This window comes from Anopheles darlingi, chromosome 3 (genome assembly GCF_943734745.1).
Source record: "Anopheles darlingi chromosome 3, idAnoDarlMG_H_01, whole genome shotgun sequence".
In the NCBI taxonomy this organism is placed as follows: Eukaryota; Metazoa; Arthropoda; class Insecta; order Diptera; family Culicidae; genus Anopheles; species Anopheles darlingi.
In genome coordinates, this window is record NC_064875.1 from 23,683,967 (window position 1) to 23,710,283 (window position 26,317).

The window sequence follows — 26,317 nt, forward strand, 5'->3', positions numbered from 1 at the left end:
CTGGACCAACCCTCTCTCTCTCCGCTCTATGGCAACACCACACCGTAGTGCTCACTTCCTTCCTTAGAAGAAGGAAAAAAACAAAACAGAAGAAACCCCGAGCCGGCATTGCTCGCAGCGAGCATGGCTTCTAATGTGCGCGCCTGCAGCATACAACATGAGCTACAACGGGCCGATGACACGGTGCGAAGCGGGGCACATGCTCCGCGCCTCATTGCCGAGAGGTGAGACATTGAAACACCGACGTACACCCGTCCGGGCGGATGGTTCCGTTCACTTGTTTGCCCGATGTTTTGGGTAAATTGGATGCACTGTTTTAGATCCAAGATCGTTTGCTTGTTTAGACAATCAACGTCATTAAAGTGAGTTTTTGGGACTTTCCCCAGTTTCAAGAACTGTTTTGAATTCTCAACTCAAGGATTCTTTAAGAGTGTCGAGGTGTGTGTCTAAGAATGATCGCTTTGTACGGCATCATGATAATAGTTGCATTTATGCTGCTTCACTCTGGATTCCTTGAGGAGGAGGAAGAAGAGGACGGCCAATGTCAGCATCCAATTCAATGTCTGGAGACACTGACCTCTTTTATTTATTTTTAATATGCGGCCTAGAGGTCCGCGGCCTTGGGATCCTCGATTCGACGACCAACGGTGGACCACGGTCGATCATTCCCCTTTTTGTTTCCTTTCTCTTTTTCGAATGGCCGGTGATTGTAAGGACCGGTTGATGATGTCCCTCTACGAATCCGGGAACATACCGAGCAACACTATCCGATCGTGGGTATCGGCTGCTTCTTTATCTACTGCGACGTCACACACACACACACACGCACAAGGTAGAAGGAAAACCGAGCCGACCAGGATGACTTTCGATCCTGAGACGACACAGTTTCCGCCTTGAAACTTGCCGATCTTGCCTAGCATGCTAGTCGAACCAGCATGCAAGATCAACTTCTCGATGCGCTTACCACGAACTGGTCGCTAAATAAAAAGGTCGTACGAATGACTAAATGAGAGCATTCAACTGTCTGTGTAAGACAAAGCAATATTGTAGTAGCCACAAACATGCAAAGAGGTTCAAGTATGATGTGAAATAATGAGAAAAATCCTGGAACCGAATCTTTAGCTTCAATTACATACAATCAGCTAAACCGATTTCAAGATAAATCTAACCTTGCAGTCGGTTGCTTCGACATTGAGCTTGAGCTAATCATTTGAATAGCAAAACGATCAGCATATGAACGTCAATCGGGCGTCAACGCATCGAAACGCGACTCTTGTTTCGAGCATCGTTTTGACCGTAGTGGGATATGGTCATTTAGAGATCCTCACGATAAGTTCAACATGTTGTATATCATTTAAACATCCTTTTAACAATGTGAAACACGGCTAAGCATTTTAATTTACTCGCTCACACCTTCAATTTGCTGTAATTTGGAACAAGTTAATGTTTAGTTTTTCATGAGTAGCTTGTGTCAAACATATGTTCTACTGCGGTAGATACAAGCTAGTATTAATTTAGTTCATCTTAGCAACCTACTCCACGCAAGTCACATCAATTACAAGTACTAGCAGAGAAGCTACAATAGCTAGTCATGTCATGAGGTGCATGACATTGCAGAACAACTCAATTTCCATCAAAACCTGCTGCTGCTGCGCAATGGATCGAGCCAACGCTAGCACAGCACCGCACTGTTAACCATTTGATAAGGAAATAAATATGCAAACGCCGTCCCACCCCGAAGCAGATTTTTTGCATGTTTGCTTGTCTAAATATTCCAATCGGCACAATCGGCACAAACAGGAAGACGCACGCCATGTTTATGAACGCATTGTTCGCCGCTCGTCAACTTTGCTTTTGAATTTCAATATTGCTTGTTTGCGAAAGAGAAGTTGGTCGAACGCAGGACGAATCGAATAGATGCCATTACGCACCCCCGCGCTCCTAGATATTAACCAATGGTTCGATTTGCATAACCAACACCAAGCTAGGGGCCATCCAATGAGCGGCTGTGTGTTTCTGCAACATCTTTATAGTTTTGCCGAAAATAATCATCTCGAGCGTAGGAGCATATTGGAGGAGTGAAAACGAGTTCCCTGCAAGGCAATAATCCGTGGACGATGTCGTATTTCAAGGTTAGCAGGATGTGGAACCGATACGTTCAAGCTCATCAGCCAAAGAGGCTCGTCAGTCGTGCCCATTTGGTGGTTTTACGATAAGATGCGTGATCGCGGAATTGTTTCCAACTGACGTCGGCACTGAACGGATCAGAAAGGTGTGACATTACGCATCCAGTTATTCGGCGGTCTTTTGTTCAATTAATGGCCGAAAACCGGACCGAACCAGTTGAGCGCTGGCTGACCAAGCAGGAAGTGCATCACGTTAAACGATTCTTAATAGTCATGTCACTGCCATCGGAGCTTCCTCTCTCTCTCTCTCTGTCTCTCTCTTTCGCGCTCATAATGGAGTCATTCGATTAGAGTTACATCATTTAGCACGAATTCGCAGTTTTCGATGCGAGTCCCAATCAAGCGACAAGTTCTTTGCCCTAACGCCATCCGCGAACGAAGCTGTCAAGACAACCAAACTGCATCAATCAAGTCCAGAGGGGGGGCGGGATCGTTTGTAATGAAGCTATTTGTATTCGCTGGTGCGTTCTGCAGTGGAGTCTCACATGCGTCTCCATTGCTGCTTCCAGCTCCCTGGACCACGAATCGACGTCACGGGTATTCGACGTGTAGCGTCTTGCGTGCCGTTCCATGCATGGTGCACGTGCTGCTAGTCGATAATTGAAATTTTCCCTCAAGAAGAGACCAATACTGGGAAGGGGAAGAGGAAGTTCTGTACCGACACCCTGTGTTCCACGTGTGCCGGTTCCCGTTTTTTTGGAGTTTCTGTCGCATGACTCAAAGTTAATCATTTGATGGGTTTCCCCGTTGTGAGGTTTATGTCAGCTGGGTTCTCAGTTTCGCTGCAGCTGAAAGGCGGAAGTTCGTCAACCGAAACCATTACTCATCGCTCGGTGACGTACGCTAGGAATTTCTGGGAAGAATTTACAGTTATGGATGGAGACTTCTGACTTTACTTGTAGAAAGAACTGTTTCTTGGGGAGTATTTTAAATATGAATCCATTGTTTGGCTATATTTGCTAGACATAGTGACAGCCAGGAATTTAGTAGACGAATAGATCCATATCCGGAACTTATAGGTATTGAAATGTTATTGAAAATATCAGAAAGGTCAGAATAAGTTGGTCACATCTGTTTCAAACATATTTTTTCAATGCAAACTCATAAAAAAGATAAGACTACTAGAGTTTTCCGAAAAGAAATTGGATGAAAATGAGGTCAGTTCGATGACGTTGGTACCGAATTGGTCCAAAAATCCATTCACAATCCACAAAGAAGACTAAAGTAAATAGAGTTATTGACGTTGGATGAAAACGGTATAAAGAGCATTTACGGAAGCAGTTCGGAAGCACGGATGAACTGAACGAAGCATGTAAATCTCTTTTTCCAGCATGCCACAACAAGAGAAGGGATCAAATTTCCTCTTCCATTGTGCCGCTCAACCAATATTCGCTTTTTGGGAAAAAGCACTCTTCAAAAAAGGGATTCTCCATCAATCTGGCCAGCAAGCCAGTCAGCAGGCCAGCTAGGCACCCGGGGTGGAAGTAATTTTTCAAAATATCTTAATTGATATTAGTTCCAGCACGTTCGGCGAAACCGATGCACACCGTCGATAAACGTTGCACACTCACAGCGCTCAAACAGAGAAGATCGAAATTGCCATGTTGTGCAGCGGCGTTCGTTCGCTCCACCGAACCGAACATATTTGCTGCGGTAGCGGCAGTAGGGCCCGCGGGCATGGATGGGCGGATGGATCACTCCGAGCGTCTCTTCATTGATTAGCTCGAGGGGATTGGCAGTGTTTGGCGCGAAGTTACGCCACTATTTACGCCTCCGACGTCCTCGACGCCCCGTAGACCTCTCTCTCTCGTGTCAGTTGCCGAGCTTCACATGAAATATGGGATGCATTTATGTTGTGCGGCGTTGTGGGTGTAAAAACGATTTTCACTCCTGGAGCTCCTGGAGGCACAAAGTGGAGGTGGGATTACGCGGGGAGTGAAAATTGCATGCTCATCCGGAAGTGATTCACTGAGTTCAGGATGCTAGCTGCTAGGTAGGATGCTAGTGTATGTAAACCAGGCAGCGCTACTCGTGAGCTGGTGCAATGGGAGTGTTTAATAACGCCAACGGTACTAGGCTGGCTGCAAACCGACGATTATTGTGATGATGATGATGATGAGGCTGGTGATGATGATGATGGTGATGGTGGGAGTTTCGCGGGTAACAACAACACAGATATGCGAATGTATTAAATTAGGCGAGATAACTCAATTTGCATGCTCTCTTTCCCATCGGCAGCACGACGGCAGCAGCAGGAGCAGGAGCCGGAGCTTTAAGCATAACGAGACTGCATCACTGATTAAGTTGAAGTTGAATGTTTAAAGATTTTGAATGTATTCAGTGTATATAAAGTCGAGATTATAAATTGGATTTTAAATATCGATGTTCAAAGAGGTAATAAAGTGCTGCACTAAATTACGTACAGAAAAAGTAGAACAGCATACAGGATATGTATTGGGCTTGGACAATACAAGTAGAGTAACACGATATTTCAATCATATTACACCAAACCTATAACCATTTGTGATGCATGAAGGATGAGAACACGTATCGGCGAATCGATATTTGACTTCCCTAATTCCCAAAAATCTCTATAACCACTAAAGAAATCATGCAAAAAGAAGTTCTTTTCATAAACAATTTAACATTAACGTTGTATGTAACGGAAGGCAGCAGAAGAAAATCAAAGATCTCGTTGCAAATATGGCACTGAGATCAAAAGTACAAAGAGGAAAAGAGTCTGCTTCCGACTCACAAACATTGAAAAACACATGCAAATCACATTTGTGGCAGGTGAAGCATTCTTACAGTTTTCAAATGTTCTAGCTTGTTGGCATAAGACACCGTAGTAAGTTTAAGAATAAGGAAGTTCTTCGATATGTACAAAATAAAGTTTAACGATTTTATCAATCGTGAACCAGTTCAGAGAAGTTCCATTTGTACACCCAGATCGTCTGAGAATGACTTATTGAAGACATTGAATTCATATTGAATTGTCTAATAGACGACAATCCTTTGCGCTTTGAAGACAGGGACATAGAGTGCAGGCATTACATGTTTTACAGTAATATTAACGATTACAAATCGAACATTAACCAGGTCAACGTCCGTTCGACTTGAGCAGGATTAATTTAAAACGGTAATCCTGTCACTTACTCAACGGCTATTGCATGTCTTCCCATTTCCTATACCCTCTTGCCATGTAAACCAGCAGCTGCCGCCTTCGCGGTTTAGAAACAAATTACAACGCGCCAAGATCACCCCTTGACAAGTCACCGATTTACATAAATGCATAATACAACGAATGGAAATGGTTCGATTGGTTAACGAGAGCATACATCTATGCGTTGCAATTTGTTGCACTCGTGCTGATGCATCTGTTGTTCTCTGTTCACATAAATCAACTGCGATGCTTATCGCGCCGCTCGGCCTGCTGGGGTTTGAGCTCATTAATCCTTAAAAACCCCGCGATTGTGTGTTCAGGATGATCACAAACACATTTGGTCCTCACGCAAAAGGTTCATCACGTTGCACAAACGATCAAGCCGATGATCGAAAGGGAAGCCGAAGGGAAGCGGGATGCCCTCGTGCAAGGGCTCAACGCACCGGCGTCAAGGGCACAACCGGAATCCCGGTTTGGTCACCCACTCACTCCCTCCGCCCGACTCGGCTCGGCTCGTAACGGATTGCATTAGCAGCGGAGGCCTTTGCACAAGCATGAACCGGTCGTCGTCGGTCAGACACCACGCGGTTCTCCCCACTCCCCACCTCTTTTATCAACGATGACCGTGAAAATCTATCTCTGCGGCAGAGCGTGCAGCAGCTGAGCTGGGCTGCCACCGCGATCCCCACCCACCGACCAACCAACCAACGAACCATGCATCGATGATCCGAAACCGCGCGCGATCGTTCGTTCGCTCGCCACGCTAACGACCTAACCTACCGGCGCGAGCCGTTAGCTGCGCTCAGTTTCGTAGTGATCGTCGCGCGCGCCAGTAATCATCATCACGACGACGACGACCGCGACGACGATCGCGAACTCGCTCAAGACCCCTCTAGAGCTATCACCGCGATCGATCGCCTCTAATCCACCTGTCTGCCGGTAGGTGTGCCTGGTGTGTTTGTGTGTGTTTGTGGACAAGTGTGTGTCGAAAGTGGCCAGTGTCTTCATCGTTTTGGGGTGTGATTGCATTTCACAAAAATTAATCATAAATCGGGAAATGAGCCGATCGCAATGGATAAGCCTTTTCCAAAAAAACGGGGGTTCGTCACTTGCTCATTCGGTTCAGACGTTCGTTGAAGTCTTTTGATTGGTGACGCGAGAGTTTGTTGATCGCGCGCGCTGTTCGATCCGATCTCCGTAGAGTTGAGGTGTTTATGTTGTGAAATGAGGTAGCCTTTCCTCACATCCCACCTCCCCCGGGGGCCCTTTAGTCCAGTGTGTGTGTGTGCGTGTGTGTCGCTTCAATTCTCACGCTCTTGAATCAAAACAAACCACCACGCCGGGGGGTGCGAATGGCGGATTTCGTTTCACTCACGTATTGAACTAATTTTAATGACACCAAGCGAACCGAAATGTGGCTCGCGATGTGTGTGTATGTGTGTGTGCTTTTGTGTTGTGCTTTGTCGATCGAGATCTTTCCAGTGTTTGCCACGGACCGAAACCGTTAATCTGACTTGAAAGACTAACGACAACCGCAGCCAACAGGTGACCACCACCGGTGGTGATATGATGTTTTCATCGTTGCGTGACGATGCTGCAGTCGATGCCAAGTGGCCAACATCGTGCTCCTTATGCTGGTGTAGAAGTTCAATGCTACGGTCCGGATGTCCAGGCGGGTTGGTCCGACGACCACGGTTTAAGAGAGATCTTAACAAAGATCGGTGAGATCGTCGTCGTCGTCGTCGCGGGCGCGCATTGTTATGAACCGCGCTTTCGGGGTGCTGCTTCTTTCGCAATCACTCAACCTCAAGCCGGGTTAATCGATGTCGCACGCGCACGATGGCCCCCGCCGTGCCGATGGACGCTTTTGCTATTGGCATTGAATCTTTGGCGACCGAAAAAGCGCACAAGGCGCTGCAGCCTCTGCTGCTTCTGGCGGTGGTGTCGCTGCTGCTGCTGCTGCCACGGAGTGGTTTACGGTCGTGACACTGGCACCATACCGTGGAGCTGTGTTTTGGTAGTTTTTGTTTTATTTTTCGGGGCGCCGCTTTTGTCGCATTTTTGTTTTTTGGGATGCCACCACATCTCTCGCTCTCACGCTCGCCGTGCGGCTTTCCTTGAGTCCTCGTCAAACGTTTTCAAACGGTTTATTCAGTGTCACCGGCAATCGTTGAGATGCTGTAAGCGATCAGACGATTTTTTTTATGACGGGTTGCTAATGAGCTGGATGAGCTTTTGATGTTTAGCAGGTGACCGAGAAGGTGTTGTGATTGATTTGTTTGCTTTATCTTGATGGTTGTTTAAAGAGGGGACTGTAATATTTTAACACTATATATTTTATACCATATAGTGATGAGTACTGTAGCATTTTACCTTTTATAATTAGGTTTTTAGATTTTTTCTAAACGAATAGCCTTTTGAGATTATTTGATGGTTTGGTTTTGGTTTTTTGAGATTATCTGGTCAGGATAAATTGGAGCTAAACTAATAAAGATATTTGAAAAGCCACGCGTCATACATGGTTTCTCGCAACAAAATTAACGTTTTCAAAATTAACGTTTTCAATGTACGGTATCCATCAAATCGCATTAAAACTATAAGATCGATCTTTTTGGCCATTGAACCGTCGAGTCTGTATAACATGTGTTGAGGCTATTTTTTAAAAGTTCTCGATTCTTGGTTTATAAATACAATGTGAAAAGCATCTTTTTACAACTTGAAAATGGTATCAAAAATGTTAAACATTAAAATTTTCATAAAACCCGACAGAGATAATTAAAAGAAACTAATGGGCTAACGATATTTTATCGATTCGTATCCATTATATAATTGAGCAGGATAGCACGAGCAGCAAAAAGTACTTTTTCGCAAACATTCCTCTCAGTCGGTGTTAGTTATCATATAATTTCATCATTTTGCTTCCTAATATGTTAGAAAAATTGAACATTAATAAGACAATTACAAACAACAATTAGGTCTAATGATTTCGTTTTAACCATCGGAACATTGTGATTCAGACTCTTTCTTCAGTGCAATCCAATTCGAGTCCAATTTCATGTAATGCTGATACTGATTTGTTATATCAATTAAAGCTCGCGTTTATGACAAGCGCTATGCGCTGTAAGCGATGTTATTCACTGAGAGCTAATTCTACTTTCGCTTAATTCAAAACCTAAACATCGTTTTTATCATCACGATAACCACACATACACCCTTCGGTGTACGTTGCTTTGCAAAAACAGTCCGCACACTCGCTCATGAAGTGCTATTAAAGTAATTTCCTCGTTTTCAATTGACCATGCTCCAATGATCGTCGGTTATCATCATGCTGTCATCTGATCTCCCTTACTCTTAATTCCTTCAAATCGTGCAAAACCAACACCGTTTAAGTGTAATTTGTGGTGTAATGCTTATGTCCTCTTGTGTTGCAAAAAGTGAAACACGAAATGTGCACGCTAGGCCCCAACCGTTGCCGTTGTTGTCATCGCGTTTACACAACAGACTGGATGTGTGTGTGTCTGTGTGTGGGTTGCGGGTTTGGGGGCAAATCGAAATGGCATAATGCTCCAATTAAAGTTCCTGATGCACTCGAGCATCAGTCAACCGTCCGGCATGCGTGACCTGCGGCATGGTTCTGTGTGCGCGTCGGCCAGCCGTTTGAAGGCATGAAGCATTCACTCTTCAGCTTCAGCTTCAGCTTCTTCCAGTTCGCTTCACCTCCACCAAACACCAAACGGAATGGATTGCCGTTTTGCAAGTCACATCCCAACTCATGCTCATGCTCATGTCGAAAGTGACAAGCCATATCAGTCAGGGCAAGGGTTTCGCGAAGCAATAGAAAATCATTCTGTTTTGCAAATCTATTCCCTCCGGCCGGGTTTTGACAACACCGTCAGCCTTTTTTAGAATAAAAGCACCGGAAGGAAATGTTTAAAACAAGAGACTAGTGACTTCAGGCAACCAGAAACCTGGTGCTAGGATCCTGCCAACTCACAGCTGGCACCAAAATAAAAGGGATTTTTTGTGCAAACTCCAGCAGTTTGGTATGTTTAGAATAACTATCATGGAGAGAGAGTGTGTGTGTGTGTGCAGTGCAAGGGCACGAAAATGGCATCGCTGCACCTGGGAGTGATTGCAGGTTTGGTTGCGTGATCAGCTGTTCGCTCACGCCGCGCCTTCGTTCGTTCGTTCGTTCGGCTCTGTCTGTCTGTGGCGTGTGGCGAACAGCATTTCGGCCATCGAAAGGTCGGCTTTCGGTGAGGGAACCGCCCGTTTTGGATGGAAAAGGCTTCCACAGCATTTGGTGCATTGCATGGATAGTGCATGAAATGTGTGTGTTTGTGTGTGCGTTTAGTTGGTGTATTGATTTATTGAACTGCATTCTTCCAATAATAAATAAAATATTGTTCTACTCCACCGCGACGTCCGAACATCATGCGCCGCGATGCTCCAAGACAATCGAAACAACCACACGCACACACACATACACACGAGCGCGTTCTCTATATTAGGGAGCTTCCTGGTTGTGCTTTAGTTGCTTTTTACAGCACTGGTGTGTTGCAGCAGGTGACGAGTGACGAGTGACTCTCGCCGGTAAAAGGAAGTCACAGGAAGCGACGGCAGCGGCAGTGGCGTCGACGGCGACAACATGGTGCTCAGCGAAGGACAGTTGGCCCTCTGTACGGTGTTCACGCTTTGGTTAGGTAAGCGTCTTCAATTTATCGAATTTAGACCAACGAACATAGCGCAGAGACTCCCGGATCGTGTGCCGGATACCCATAAATCATCTGAATTGTCCCCAGGAGGGCGAGGGTCATTGAACTTTCAAGTAAGCCACGCTACTAGACGCAGCTGGTGACACACTTTCCCTGTGTTCGAAGGAAAGGGAACGTTCACTAACGCATCATCATTTCCACGAAAAATGCTTTTCCCAGAATTGCCTTCTGCCGATTGAACGGTTTGTCCCTTTGTGACAGGTCAAACCAAACCCTCACAACCACTTACGGCGTATCGATTCCCTCGAAGCTCATTGACCTGCACTGGCGCTCACTCCCCTGGCCCCGGCACTTGGGTCTTGGCCCTTGGACGCACCAGCACAAACATTGCATGCACCTCACAGGCCTTTGGCTACCTTCGCTGGATGATTTGCAGCACCTTGCAACACTTGACATCGCTGGCCGGCAAGGGAGGTGGAGTGTTCGCACTCGACCATCTCGACACTCGAATAGGTTGTGCCAATAGATGGCTTTTACGCGTTTCTGTCACGATGAGGAGGAGTGCTGACCTCGCACAATCGTTCGCCAAAGGGGGTGCTGACGTGTTTGGGTTGGCTAAGGAGCCATTGCGTTTCTAAACGTCGCGCCGAGTAGTTCTTGCAGCTCAACTGGCCTCATCCTTTCTGTGTGATCGTTTGCTCGTCTCGGTACATCCAAATGTCAATATTGATTTACTATTCATTTGGGATCGCAATACAGTGTCCTTGTGTTGTTTTATTTACTGCGATCATGTAATGCCAGAAGCATTGTGGATTTGTAATGGATTAGTTATCTAATTTCCTTTGTTTTGCGTCAATTGTGACCATTGTGTTATAAACAAGGGATTTCACTTGTTATGAATTGTTTTACATGTTGTCTTCTAAACTTTTTGTTTGTTAACATATCTTCCACCATTCGCTCATCTTAACACAAGACATCTTTATGTTTTTTTTTCATTATTTATATTGCATGCAAGGAAATTTCCTTCTTGTTCTGATGTTATGCTTAAACAACATTTCCTACTTTCGTGTTGGTTTTTTTAATTCCTTGAACGAGGAAACGATGAGAAACAACCTCCAAAACAACCTCCAGCTGTCGGGCAGCGAATTGTAAAATGGCTTTCCGAGGAAGCTTTCGGTTTGACATTCCATTTTGATCATTCCACTCCACGATATGGGGGAGGGGGGGGGGGATGTCTTGACCTTCGATGGAAAATGTAGAAAGCACGTGGCTTCATCATGCATTCGATCTTGACCGCGAAGCTGAATATAGCCAGGGGACCAGACTCACGCAATCGAAAGCGATAATGCGTTCACACGGTGGCGGGTTTTGAGCTTCCGGTGAAGTGAAGCATCCGTAAACCGAAACCGATGCGCTGTTCGGCTTTGCTCAGTTGCAAGATCGCATCGTCGATCGACGCACCATGACCAGCACAATAACCGTTCCGATAGCCGAGCATGAATGATCCGAGCAAGAGGGAGAGGTTCGATGCTCGAAAGTGCCGCTCTTGAAACATCGATGACATAGCCGGTAGGCCCATAGGTCTGCTAATGCCAACGGCAACAACGACCACAACGACGACGAGGAGGACGGAAGACTCTAATTGGTGATTATCAAATTACTAATTCAATAAGTACGTTCGATAGAAGCCTGTGGAGGGCCATCATGAGCTCGAGCCAACATGATGCTCAGCTTCAGTTCGTTGAAATAGTTGGCGGAGAACAAATGGAAGGGAATGGTAAGATGATGGGCTTCGGAGGAAAACCTTGAACGTTGAGCGAAGGCTTGAGAATTGGGTAAAGGTTTATCGCTAACCCATTAGTGTCTCCTCCGTCGTCCAGATCTGGTCGCATCGTCTCGTATGTTATTAAGTTAATTAGATATGATGATGATGCTCGAACAACGAACAGTTCGACTTACTAGACAATTATTGGATTCGACCATAGAGTTGGAATACGTCTTCAACCTCTACATTCAAACAATTGGAACTTCAATGCCTCGATAAACGTTAAACTTTCCCGGTCTGGCTATATAAATCCCGATTCCACTTCAATCGCGTTAACGAACACAACAACTTCTACTTCTAGAACGCGATTTTCCCCTCGGGAACACCGAAAGTGACGACAGGGAACTCCCTTTGGTTTGTCACTTTCACTCCTCCCCCGGTCACGTGGCGCACCTGTTGGGTGTTTTGTTGGCACCCCGGAGTCGTTGTTAAAGTAGCTAATTAAACCAAAAAAACCCGAGACCTGATAGCGACGAAGGGCCAACATATGTTCCGAGTCGACCGTTTATTGCGGCATCGGTGTGGCTTCTCCTTCCCAAAAATACCGGTGGTCGTGGCGTGACCGCCGCCGCCACGCGGATTTTGCCACTCTTGGCGATGGCACGCCATCGGCACGCACCACGAAATACCAGGGCAGGCATTGTAGGGAGCAATCTCTGTGAAATGCGCAGCAAACACGCGACTCTAGGGCGTGCGACTCGGGTCATGGTGAGGAGCTACTCTCCGAATTCTCTTTCGGGAACAAACTTCCAAGAGAATCCCGTGAGCTCAGAGTAGGCTTCGACTCCCTCTAATCCCTGCCGAGCACAAGAGACTTGAATGCGTAGCAAACCATGAACCAATGCAATCCAATCCAATTTAATCTGTTCTCCAATACCTCTATGCTGACATCCATTGTATACCGTGTCGTGATGATGATGCGTGATGATGATCCAAAGTCCAGCTATCCGACCGAATACGAAGTTCAATGTTACCGCGAGACCGTAACCATCACCTGACCGAGCGTGTCCATGGTGACCTTCACACATTGCCGCAGTATGCGGATTGCTATGCTGCCCCTGCTGCCGACACATGCTTACGATCTATTTTCGCACCCCTCGCGGAAACCATCACAAACGCCGGACGCCGGACACCGCAGTTGGCCAGTTGGCACAACGTTGGCAGCCCGGAGTAGGTCACTTTTTTGTTGCAAGTCCGGACGATGGAATGCCGTGGCCGTTGAGCGATCAATGGGCTTATAGTGCTGCATTTTCAATCATTAATAGTACTTCGCCTCCGTCCATGTTACTTGAATTTAATAATAATGATTGCTATTGCAACAGATACATTTGGCGAGGTTTTTAACGAGGTACTATTGTGTGTCTGGTGTAAAGCGAGGTGTAAAGAACCCTCAAATCCCATTGGTCATTGTTTTACATGCATGCGTGAGCATGGTTCCGGCTTGGTGTGTTACGAGACGTAAGGCGAAGGCCTTACGCGTTATGCACCAGCGCGGCGGAGCCGGCTTCTAATGAGCTCGTAAAACACACGTGCCCTGCAGTGCGTCCGGTTCTCTTTGATTGAACTCGGAATGGAAACATCTGTTCACTGCATGCTTGTGGCGCTTGGAATGCTTGTCCGGTGGCTGGTCTCGTGGCATTGGTCATCGGGCACCAGTCATCAGCGTGGCAGCCGAGTGACGTCACTGTCGGTTGGAGCACGCCAAGAACCGTGCTTGACAAACGATGCTAAGTATGTCGTTACTGAACCGCGTAATTCATTTGATTGATTATGATGGTGTTGACGGACAGTGGCGCCTCATTTGTGAGACAAATAATTGATAAGCCACGCGGTAGTAGGTATTGGGCCACAGACCGCAAAGTGGTGACTGACTTGGTGGTTGGTCACCATGCTTAACACTCGACGCGTTTTACGCGTCAACTTCTCGCTGCCGTGTGGCGCGATTCAATCGCCACTAATTTATGGCCGCATTGGAAGTAGAACCTAGAACCTTGAGAAGGTCATAAGCTCGGGCTTGGGCTTGGGTCCCACTTCCCCCCAACCCGATCAGAGAGAGAGAGAGATCTAATCTGGTTTACTTCTCTGGTTTCGAGACCAAGGTGAGTGGCGAGGTTAACGAAAGTCAAATGTCGATGTCGATGGAATTCGATTTTTGATTCTTGAAGTCGGTGGTGGTGGTAGCGGCTCAGGACCTTCTGTGGCTAAAACCAATGGCCGAAAATCGATCGACCTTCGCCGGTGCCATTACTGCCGCCCTGCTAAGCCCTTATGTAATCAGCTTGCCCCGCACCCTCGGCGCGCGCAGTGTTAGCACCTCTCTGCCTTTAGCACTACCCTTGACTAGAACAAAATATCCATCATCCACGAAACTAGGGCTCATAGGAGGGTGTCAAAGGAGGAAGAGACGCAAGCCAAGTCAAGCTAACGCGTCCTATTTCACCTTCTCGGTCCGAAGTCGTGCCGAGTCTGCCGAGTCTGCCTAGTTACCGGTGCCGCTGGTATACCCGGGAATTGATTGATTAAAAGAAATCCCATTTGACTGACGGTTCGGTTCGGTTGGTTGGTCGATCGGCCGGTCGGTCGGTCCGTCCATTCCGAAAGGTGGTGCGCCGTCAAAACAGCTCCATCATTTCATCACTTCCGGACTTCCGGAGCTCCACTTTCGTATCGCGCGCGGCCGAAAATATGTCCGGAGTCCAGCCGCACCTCGAAGGCCCGTTCCCCCGAGTGACAAATGAGGCCATGTCAAGATGCGTCCAGAAGGATAAGACGGCACACGACACACCCGCATCAGATGGCGGCTTAAGTTAATTTATCTTCCACCAGAAACAGTCGAGAAGATGGGCTTAGGGGGTGAGGAGAGGGACCTGGAGTCTTCTGGAACACTTCCGCCTTCAGTTCTTCATTAAGTCGAAGTCGTCGGAAACTCCAAAAGGGATTCTTCCATTTTTTTCCTTTCTCTTGAGTCTCCTGAGTCTTGAGTTGTGTCCGTACCGTGGTGGCGGTCCATAATTCGATCGATTCCCACCGGTATGTGTCCCCGGCGTGTGTGGCGTAATCCTACCCTTCTTCCCTTCCTCCCCGCCAAGTTATCGCCATTTTTACCCAAGTTGACCTTTGGGCTCCACGTTCGTCCGAATGGTCAAGTTCGGACGTGGTAATAGTAATCGAGGTACGTACTATAGTAGCAGCAATCCAATTCGAAAGCGACCGCTCGCTAGGCTCTCAGTACGTCTCGGTTTCTCTTAGCGTGGAGTGTGTGTCGGTGTGTGTGTGCGTGTGTGTGTATGGAGGGGGTTGCAATTTGATTCCGAAAAAGGTAATCAAAACCGGTGGACCGAAGCGTGATTGCCACATGGCGTGTTTGGTCAGCATTCCGCCGCACAGAACGTCCCCTCATCATTTGCCGGCCCCGGTCCAACGCGGGGACACTCGCTATCCTCGCCATGCTCGGTATTACCCCGCGGCCTGAGAACCATAGACCCAAGGTATGGAGAGTGGAAAAAATGTACATTCCAAGGAGTATTAAGAAGCTCTCTACTCCCTGGCGGAAGGGGAAAGTTTCCCGAAGCTTTTTCCCGACTTCGGGGCCTATTGGTGTCCACATTGTCCTCCGGGTCCGGGTCTTCGCGCGTAAGTGTTATAAATGATCTTACACGAGATCCCTGGTCGAGGTGGAACCTAAACCTGGGCGACCCAGTAAGTAAGGTTCAGATAGTGGAGTGCTTTTTGGAGATAATTAACAAGACCCAAAGCGACCGGAAGTGAATCGGAAATCGGACGTGAAAGTGTCCACCGTTTCCGTGTTCCGTGACCGGTTTACTCCTTTCACACCCAGCTGGCGACCATTGTGTTTGCCATCGCCAAATAGTGACCGAAGGGGGCACCGGTACCGGCTCGTTAGCTCGTTCGCCAGAATATCTGGGTTAAGCTCCGGGGGTTCCGGGGTTCCGGGGTTCCGGGTTTAAGGTGTCGAATTTTGAAAATGGCGATAATTGACCATTTGCAAAACAATGGTGGGGCAGTGCGTGCCAGAGAGAGAGAGAGGGGTCCGTTTTCTTGGCCAGCAGCACGTGCTCTGTAAATGCGCCCGGACCCCGAATGGCCGGGCACTGATGACGACAGCACTCTCGATGGTAATGTCATAATTAGCGGTACAACGGACCGGTGCCAGAAGAAGGTTCGCGAGAATGCGACGTACCGGTGCAGGTGGTGGTGGTCGTAGTGGTGGTGCGGTAGTCGATGACTAACCTAATTCGCTTTGCAGTTTGCACGGGATTGAGGTTAGGTTGCCGAAATGAAACGATTCTGACACCGATGGCTTTCCTACGCAAACAGGACAGGTTCTCGGTCGGTTTGCGGTAATGTAAGGAAAGAGCGGATGGAGCGGAGGGATAAGTCAAATATTTGACAGCTAGCGAGTGGGTGTTTGGTGTTTTATCTGGTCGAGAGTGTGCGTTTGGGGGGTGCTAGTGGTCGAAGGGATCAATCTCAAACACTTTTGCAAGCGATTTTATTGGAGCATAAACAGGATACGCATCGAGACGCAGTAGACAGTGCAGATAACCTGGCTATCTGTATGGAACAGAACAGAGGTATTGTAATTATATTACTTAAAATATATAAAACTGTCAAACTGATAGTATGGCAAAGCTAAGGTGAAAATCATTTTCCTGCTTATGTTGGACATTTTCGCTCAATAAAACGCAACAATCCGACTCAAATTCGTTCATTGGTATGCTATGAGTGATTAGATTATTCGAAAGCAATTTTATAAAATGGTTTTAAAATGTGGAACTTTTTTAAAAATTCATAAAAACTTGTAAAGGTAGAGTTTGTAAGTTTTAACAAACGCCAAAATAAAACCAAACAAGAGCTCTCTTAGCAAGACAACATATGTTTCATGTGTTCCATGGGTTTTTCACCTTTCTTAGGAGAAAATGTAAACATATTAACGGCGATTATAAGTAGAATAGTTTAAATCGAAAAGAAAATCATTAAATGTTGATATAAATTAAAAATTCGTGTCTGAGCTTCAATTGAAGTCACAAGATCGAGATACTTGCTGCAACATTTAGTATCGCATAAAGTTCTTAACCTGAACTCTTGTATGTTTTTGACGAAATAACTAAAACTGAGACTTCATAACAAATTGTTTCGAAAAGAATAATAATAGTTGACATTTTAAAAGAATTCTATTAAACCAAAGGACACCATCATCGACCGAACTGTTCGACCACTAACGTCAGATTTGCAAAAATACTTTTCAATTGAATGTTTCTTGCTCCGCTTTCCTCCACTATCGCTTCACCAGAGACATGTCTCAATTATAGTCTGGTGCAGCAGTACACATTCCAGCAAAAGCCTCATTCAAACTTCATACAAAGTAGTAGCACGTTGCTGGTAACGCTGGCTGGCCCGTGGGGGGAATAATTCAAACGAACACGATATTTGCTCAGACCACCCCCACTGCTAACCCACCCCACCGGCCGGCGCCCTTTGCCACCATTGGCCGAAAACAATTTTCCTTCCCATTTTCCACAATTGATAGCGCCGAGTGTTATGCGTATTTCCGCATGAAATACTTTGCGACCTATTACTCTAAATTGCACCACTACCACCAATACTAAGGTGGACGACAGCAGCAGGGTGGTACTGCATCGAGCTGCCGATCCTATCAGTAGTGGAAACTGACCGGCAATGGCGGTCAGCTCGCCGACAGCACCCCAACTTCCGTCGCAATACTTTACGCCTGGAACCGTTTACCGTTTTACCGCCGCGCCCCCCGGAACGAACCGTTGGTCTAGTTTACCTGGTCAGTGCGCCACACGGACTAGACTGGCACGCCATACACACACCGAAACAGACGCGGAGTGCGGAAGACCCGTGATTTCCGGTTGTGCAGTTCGTGCCAACTCGTGATTGAGGATGTCCGTAACCGGTTTACCGGTTTCAACGGCTTACCACCGCACCGCACATCCTCGCGCCACGGACTAGGACGAGAGGATGCTCCTATGAACCCCCTCCTAGACATGGTCCCCACCACGGCTGGCGCCTGCTGAGCGAGTTACAAAATGACTAATTTCAAGCCGTGCCTCCCAGGGTCAGGGGTTGGGCTCCATTTGGGTGTCAAAAAAGTGGGCAGAGGGGCATTCGAGGGCGTGCAGAGAGGCCGAGTGTCCCTTTTCTTTGCAGCAAAGCACCGTCGCTGCTAAGATGGACGATGGTGTAAAATTAATTTGCATATCGGAAATCGTTAAGCTTCACGCCAAGCCGGGCCCCGTTGGCGCTCCGGGGGGGTATCGGTGGAAGGTTGAGGTTTGTTGTTGTTGTTGTTGAGGGAGAAGGTAGCGATGGTATGGAGAGTGATGGCTGTGCCTTTCAAGAATTATACGCCGCTGCCGGTGGTTTATGTTGGGTTTCGTTTTTTTGTTTTCAGATATTGAAACAATGTGGAGGGCACGCTTCTGGATTCATTTGGTCCTTTTTTCCTACAAAAAGGATGTCATTGCCTTAAAACGGCCTGTTCGTGTTCCATTTAGTTTTAACGAGCGTAAACAGATTGACTTCCCGTTATGCTCGTGTTAAAAAAAAGCGCAGAGTGTGATCACGAATGTATCCGTTTGAATAGATTTAATAATAGGTGGGTGAGCAAAATTCTGGATTATAATCGCAACAATGTAACATTTAATGTACACGTTTAGTATTAGCATTAATTTTAGTTCAGGGACATCATTGTGTGAACTTCCTATTAGACTAATGAAGGGCTAGATTATAAAACTTGAGAGAGTTGCCTTAAGATGAGCTGTTCCTGAAATGAAATCAGCATTCGAATTCCCCCCCTTAACGATGTTGTTTCTGATGAGATTTGAACCATCGACGGGTCGATTGCCAAAAACGAACGCCTTACCAATCAGACTACGATGCTTACCAAAAATCCCGTTCGCTGTGAGCGTTTAAAACGATTATTGCTGCTGATAGCGCTCGTGAAATCAGCAAATTTTTAATCCAATAGCGCGATGCCGTACAATCAACAACAAACCAAAGCAAATGCAAACACAATTTTCTTATGCAACGAACGCAAAACAAGAGCCTACGGACCGACATACCCTAGAAAGCAGCAGCAGCAGCTGCAGCAGCCACACAGTCTTTGCTCGCGATAACAGTGCATCGCCTCTAAAAAGCAGTATCTTTCCTAAGCATAACAATTGCGGAGCAAACATTAAAACCCCTTCCCCCCCTTGATTTCGAGGGTGAGTCGAGAGTCGTTTGGCTTTGTGCCCTAAATTAACGGTATGTACCCCCCACCCTGCCCAGTGGAATTGGTTGCCATCGTCGCTCCGGCCCATGCCATTCCATTTCTCCGTTCTATTTGCATCTTCCATCCGGCAAGAAAGCCGAGATAGCCGAGACTTGCGAGACAGGCCGTAAGATCCCGCTATCGCTTTCCCATCTTTCAGCGAGCGCAAAAAGCGTTGTCTAACAAGCTGCAAGGCTGCATGCACAGGGAGCAGGGCAGCCTGTTCCCTTTCCCCTGCCAGAGAGCGGTACACCGCAGCTTCCAGCGAGTGTGATGCCGCTGGCAACAAGCCACGATGTCGACGACGACCACGACGACGTCGACGAGGATGGGGCCATGTTTGGCGTTGGCAAATTTATGCAACCGAGCCTTTTTTGTCACCTTCTTTTCAAAGGGTGGGGGGCTTTTCAACCTCCGGCTGGCTTGCAACGAAATTTCGGTGCTCATTCTGCTCCAAAAAGGCAAAGAGTTCGAGACTCGAACGAACTCGAAAAAACGAAAAAAAAAAACACAACACACACACCTTCAGTACGGAAATACGGTCTCCCTATTGTTATTGTGACAAGTCTTTGACAGCCATTCCGTGTCGTCGACCGGTTTTCTGTTTTTTCATCCTTCCTTTTCTCCGTTGCCCGCTGGTTGGTTGCTCCACATTCAGGAGTCATTTGCTACGAGCGCTTCCGGTAAGGGAGAGGAAGAGTCAGGAAGAGAACCACAAGGATTCATATTGGGCTCACCGGCTTACCCCGAGGGAACCACCACTGTCACTGTCCGCAGCAATACTTGGGGGCCTGCTGCTGCTGTTGCTGCTGCTGTCCTGGTAATGCATTTTCCATCGTCATTTTGTCAGGTTCTGTGGTCCGGTGGGAGCTTCGGTGGGTTGGAATCCCCACAACCAAATGGTTCTCTCCACGTTTTCTCCCCCCCCCCCCCCTTCCATTTCGTCGCTCGTTGGCGTTGGCGATGGGTAGCTGATATGACGTGCGACAAGCCAGGGGCTTCATTGGTGACATGCTTTCGATGGATTGTGACACCATTCGACAGTTCACCAGACCGGGGCTGCCCATGCTTTTTGGGGGCTGCACTGGACGGACGGCCGGGGAGCCGGGGAAATGCTTGACATCAATCAATTAATTATGTTACTTCACTTCCCCGCGGTCGCTCCACAACATTCATTGCCGTGATCGATATGCTTCTTTCATAATGTGCTTTTTTGGCATAAAATCAATTTTTAATGGAGAGTGAACAGAGGGGGCCCTATTCCTCAAATGTAGAGTTTTTTTTTATCAAAAACACCGTCAAAAGGTGGCTTCTATTCTCTGAAACCCTCAGCGCAATCGAACCCAGCAAAAGGTCAACAGAGAATATTAGTAAATTATAATTCCTGCCGTAGCGACAATCACGACGCGTGACTCACCGACTGACGAAAGATAAGAAACGAATTGCTCGTCCTTTCGTGGCGAGCACCGTGGTGTGGTTTGCGTTACTCATGCGTCTTCCACTCCACGCGGTTCGGTTTCGGGTTCTTCATTAGCTAATGGACAGGATCGCGAAGGCGCGGATGGTTTCGGTTGGCATTTCGCGCCCGAACCAAAAACCCATCATAAACGTAAACCACATTGCATGGCACGGCACAGTATTGGACGAGAAAAAAAAAATGCGCTCGAAAAACGAAAATGGCAAATCATCGTGGAGTGTGGCTCCATATAAGTATCCAGTGGCCGGGTGTGCCGAGGTTCTCTCACTGTGGAGTCAGACACTGGCACTGATTCGACGCGTCTGCACACACACACACAGAAGTGATTTCACGCAACGCTGCCTCTGCTAATGAGCAATGGACGAGGAGCTTACCACGCATGGACTGTGACATTGTGTATGACCGACCGATAACCGACGAACTGAGCTTGGAACAGAACAGAACACAGACACAGAACGTTACCTTTTTGTTGTTGTTGTCGTTGTGAATCCAGACATTACAGTTCTTTCTCGGTCTTTTCTCTAATCCTCACTATCCTCTAGGGGGTTTACCATTGATGTACTCTCCGGCACCGCGGGGAGATTGTGAAAACTGTTGCCCGATCCGGGAACCGAAGGATATACAGTTCTTCCTCTACACAAGGTAAGGGTCGCCACCTTCGAGGTATTCGAAGCAAACACTCGTCTCCAACATTCTCCAACTCATTTCCACTTCCACTTACAGGCACAACCCCGAAAAAGGGGACACACTGTTCGTGTCGGATAAGAAGCATCTCCGGGCGTCGCACCTGAACCGAACCAATCCGCTCGTCATCTATATGCACGGTTTCAGCGAACGGGCACCGGGTGGACCGGGCGAGAGTAGCAAACAGATGAAGGATGCGTTGCTGGCGGCCGACGACTACAATGTGGTGCTGGTCGACTGGAGCCCCCTGACCGCGCTGCCCTGGTACGTGAACTCGGTACAGAATGGACCGCGCGTTGGCCGGTACATTGCCCGGTTCGTGCGCTTTCTCGTGATGTCCGAGTTCCCGCTGGCCCAGGTCCATCTGATTGGGTTCAGCCTGGGGGCGGAGGTGGCCGGTTTCGCCGGCAAAACGCTCAACGAGTGGGGTCTCAAGCTGCCCCGCATTACCGGTAAGTGCTGCTCTCCTGAAGCTGCTCATTTGCATCTCGGTGCTCGGTTTTCCGTTGTTGTTGTTCGAGAGGGATCGCGACCCGAAGGGAAAAGGGAGAATGCCAAGCGACGGAAGGTCTAATAACTCCAGGAGCCTGGACCTGTTCCCCTGTCCCGGGGGCGGCGAATTGGACGTTTTCATAAACTTGTGTTAGCGAGGGCAAAAGTTTTCCCTTCAACGGCGGTGGACAAAAGAATAATGAACTTGCTTCGGTTGCCGTCCTGCCATCCTCCATCCGCCAGGCGAGTGGTTCCGGGCGAGTGGTGGCCACACTTGCCACAGCTGGTGTGTTGTGCTTTTTGTGCGTTGCGATATGGGACGAGGGAACCGGAGAGAGAGAGAGAGAGAGAAAGGGAGGGAGGGCAAAAGTTTGCTTTTCACCATTCTGCTAATGAGATCCTCGCCAGGGTTCATGGAGTGGTGCAAAGTTTGACGAACGAACGGGGGGGAGGTGCGTAGTAGGGTAGCAGACCCTTACTACCGCCGTACCCTAGAATGGTCGTTCTAATCTGGTGAAGGAAGCTGGAAGCTGTTCCATAACACATAACGGAATTATGGCGTGAGCGATGGAAAACCGAATGTCGGTCAAGGGTATTACCCTTTTTTTTTAGATTGGAGATTTTTCTCGTTTTAAAAGAATCGGGAATCAGGAGAATTATGTTCAGCGTCCTGCATTTGTGCTGGAGAACATTTCACAACTGCTGATAACATGCGAATTCTCTAAATGTATTCTTTGGCTGTGATAATACGCTATAATATTCATCAATATCAATTTGTTATGGTAGAAGATGGCAGAAGATAAGTTACTTCTTAAGAAATATTACAATTTGAAACAGTTAGCCAAGACTCAGCACTTTAACCAACAATAAGTATTCAAATCAAATCGCTATCAAACAAAAAGAGTAGCTCGATTTGCTGAATATAGAGAACTGAGTATTCTCTTCATCGCTAATTTTCTTAAGGGGGAGCTTCGGTATTTTATTTTGTTTCTTCGCATTTACTTTTTACATTTCTTCATGAATGCTTATCCTGTCAAAAGCAAACTGACAAAGATATTAATTTTTGAAAATTCATACAAGGCTCAATGCATCTCGCTACTTTCAATCGCGTTTCCCAAAACCTTTGAAAAATTGAACATATAATCTGTACTCTATTAGCCAGGTAACTCCGTCGGGTTTTTATTTAAAAAAATTGATAGTTTTTTTTAAATTTGTTTTAAAATCATGTAAGTTATCGTTTTTTGAGGCAACTTCGAAAAATGCATCACTTTTTCAACTTCAAAAATCTGCCAAAAATCTTAAAACTTGGAAATTAAACAAAAACTCGACGGGGCTACCTGGATAAACTTATAATCTATCAAAAGAATATTGATTTGTATATTTCTGATCACCCGTCACGTCGCTACGATGGGCACCGCAAAAAGTACATTTTTGCAAACTCACCTTTCTAGATTGGATGCCATGACCGTAGTTTTAATCAAATTTTCCCCAAAATAGAACCAAATATTCTTGAAAAGTTGTAGTTTAATATGACATTATTTTGTAAAACTAAAATTGAAGTGTTTCTTATCTAAAAATCGTCAAAAATGAGTCTTTTTTTTGACCCGAAATAACCGAAGCCCCCCCTTAAATACAGAGTGAAGAGAGGAAGTTTTGGTTGTATTCTCTGTGTAGCAAGTTAGGTGCATAGCAGTATTTGAAGCTTTCGACTTAATGAGTCGTATACTTGATCCTAAATCGATATTATCTGTAATCATTGAATTGCTAGTGAATTGCTCAGTGAGCTTAAGACCGCGATCTTCGTGTTTGCTGCGCAATAATTAAAATGTTTGCCTTCTTGTCGTTAAGATCTTAGAATCATCAGTACTGAAGTGAGTGTTCATAAACAGAACCTAGAAACTGATGATCTGAATAGTAAATCAATACACAAACTAAATGAAGGACAGCGTTTACTCCCAAGGCGACTCTCGCTTATGACCAGTGGATGCTACAGTTAGTAGAAGAACGGATAATCCTCGATTTGATGCTTTGCTTTCCATTGGCATAGCTAGAACATGAACTTTATTGCGACCATCGCGTACCTGGCTGCTCCTGCCTTCTGCTAGCAAACGAATACAATTAATAACGATGGGGTAGTCCTCTACTACGCCGCTCGTGCTATCGGTACAGAAACCTCAAAGTCAACGGACATAAATTGTATTGCCCGCTATTGAACTCACGCAGGAGGCGCACGGGCATGCCAAGCAGCACGCGGTTCAAAGCCAACTAGAATCGATCAATCGGTCGTCGACGACTAACCGTTCGACAGTTCTTCTCCAACGTCCATCATTGGAGCAAATCCTGCCCCACCCCAAGGGGGTACCCTGCTCTTGCTGCTGTAGCCTAAGGTCCCAAAAATAGTGTCCCCAACACACACCGATCGGTTAGCCAGCGGGGTGGAGGGGAGGGGTCGGTGAAACGCCGGACCACCAGACTTTAATCGATCAACGGCCGCTGTCGGTTGGAATGAAAATTTATTACCTCCGTGCAACGGGCAAATGGAAATGGCGATAAAACTGGATATGACATTCGCGTTCTTTATGCTTGCCGTTCGAACGGGACACTCTGGGAAGCAAACAGACACACACAAACACACGCACACACAGTAGACACCGACCAGACATTCCCATTTTTTCCCAGTTCAAGCGATTGGTGGAAGGGAACAGCGCGGGTCCTTGAGCGGTCGACATCATAAAATCCTCGCCACAAGCGGGTCCTCAAGAGAACCTGAGCTTGCCTGTGGGGGCCATAGGCACACACACACAAGCCCTGCACACCCCATCCTCCCGTCACCGTCGACGATAACACCATCATCAAAAATTGCTGACCGAAGCCATAAATCAGAGTAAGAAAGAGAGGGCCAAGCATACCGGTTATATGCCATTACGGCAGTCCGGTAGGTAGCCGCGGGACCTTCCGAAAGTAATATTAGGCCGTGGATGCGGATCAACGCGGACACACAAGTAAAAGCGCAAAAAAGCTAGATCGGTCAGCCGGTCCGGGCTAGTGGCGCTTTACGAGAAACAAATGACTTGGTTTGATTAATTGCTCTCCCACCCCTCGGTCGGTTTCGACGGCCATAGCCAGGATGCTAGAGTGGAGGTCCTTCCGAAACCCTCCAGATTCTGATGATTCCCTCTCTCTCTCTCTCTCTCTCTCTCTCTCTCTCTCCGTCTCTCTTCGCAACAGGTCTCGATCCCGCCTTCCCGCTGTACGTGTTCGAGCGTGCCTCGCAGCGGCTCGGTCCCAAGGATGCCGAGTTCGTCGACGTCATCCACACGGACGGTGGTCTGCTCGGTTATCCGTGGCCCCTGGGACACGTGGATTTCTATCCGAACGGTGGCATACCGCTGCAGCCGGGCTGTGCCCAGCAGGAGCTGGCCAAAAACCGTTGGCTCGGAGTGTTTATCGGTTGCAGCCATGCCCGGGCCTGGCAGTACTTTGCCGAATCGCTAACCCGGCCCCGAGCCTTCCTCTGTGATCGCTGTGAACCGAGTGACGGGGAGGTCGTGGCGGCGGCGGCGGCTCGGAGTGGACCACGGGCAACACGCCAGACGGCCAACAACTGCACGATGTCGAAGGAAGTGTTCATGGGCATGTACACCGATCGGACACTGCGCGGTAAGTTCTACCTGTCGACGAACCCGCAACCACCGTTCGGTAAGCACACGGATAACCGAGCAACCGCGACGACGACGACGACGACGGTGGCCACGGTCACGACGACGACGACCGTGCAAAGTTCCTCGTGAAGCAGCAGCAGCAGCAGCAGCAGGAGTAGCGGCAGATGCTGCAAAAGATGCCAAAAACTTATAGGAAAAATGGTGCCACAGCAGTCCCCGCCCCCGGGGACTATGAAATTCCCCGGGATGGGGGGGGGGGGGGAAAGGAGAACGGAAGTGAGGTGCGCACCACCGAGAGACGAGAGCGTGCGTTAGGGTTTTTAGCTTTTAACGTCAATTAATAATAAATTTTAAATTCCGTAAATCAAACCAACAGCCGTTTCGTTGGGGTTGTGGCTTTGTGGTCATTATGTAGAGTCCGTTCCGGAGCCCAACAATGGAAAGAAATTTGAGACGACCAGCGAGGATGGTCCGTGAATTCGTCCAGGTCCAGGAATAACGAGGTAACATTAATGTTTCATCCTTTGACTTACTTTCCTTGTTGCTTGTGAAAGAAAAGGGAAAAAACCACATCGTAATGTAGTGGTTAAACGTCACACAGACACACACACACCAGGGCACGCATACCAAAAAGGACTCCCAGGGATAGTGTGTGGGTACGCCATCATTAAATTCTCAGTGACTTTGGTGAACGTATGCGTGTGTGTGTGCTCGGCCAGACATTCCGAATTCGCTCGTTACAACTGGGGACCGTCTATTGCCTGCTTCTGTCGCACTCTATCTGGTACGTGGCCACGTTCATAATTCATTTGC

The 26,317-nt window shown here is 47.4% G+C and overlaps 2 protein-coding genes across 3 annotated transcripts in view; one reads left to right on the plus strand and one right to left on the minus strand.

The window, feature by feature from the left end:
• LOC125956614 (uncharacterized) overlaps nt 1-26,317 on the minus strand; it is a 37,472-nt gene that overhangs the window by 5,869 nt on the left and 5,286 nt on the right. The window lies entirely within an intron of this gene.
• LOC125956627 (phospholipase A1-like) lies at nt 6,165-25,765 on the plus strand. 2 transcript variants are annotated; one of them, XM_049688694.1, is made up of 5 exons: nt 6,165-6,288; nt 9,884-10,052; nt 21,209-21,308; nt 21,390-21,802; nt 25,071-25,765. In XM_049688694.1, exons 2-5 carry the CDS (start codon nt 9,998-10,000, stop codon nt 25,631-25,633), a joined length of 1,131 nt encoding a protein of 376 aa, XP_049544651.1. In that variant the 5' UTR covers nt 6,165-6,288; nt 9,884-9,997; the 3' UTR covers nt 25,634-25,765. The 2 variants fall into 2 exon arrangements, with proteins under 2 accessions (XP_049544651.1, XP_049544650.1); XM_049688693.1 differs by having other exon boundaries at nt 6,185-6,288; nt 9,804-10,052.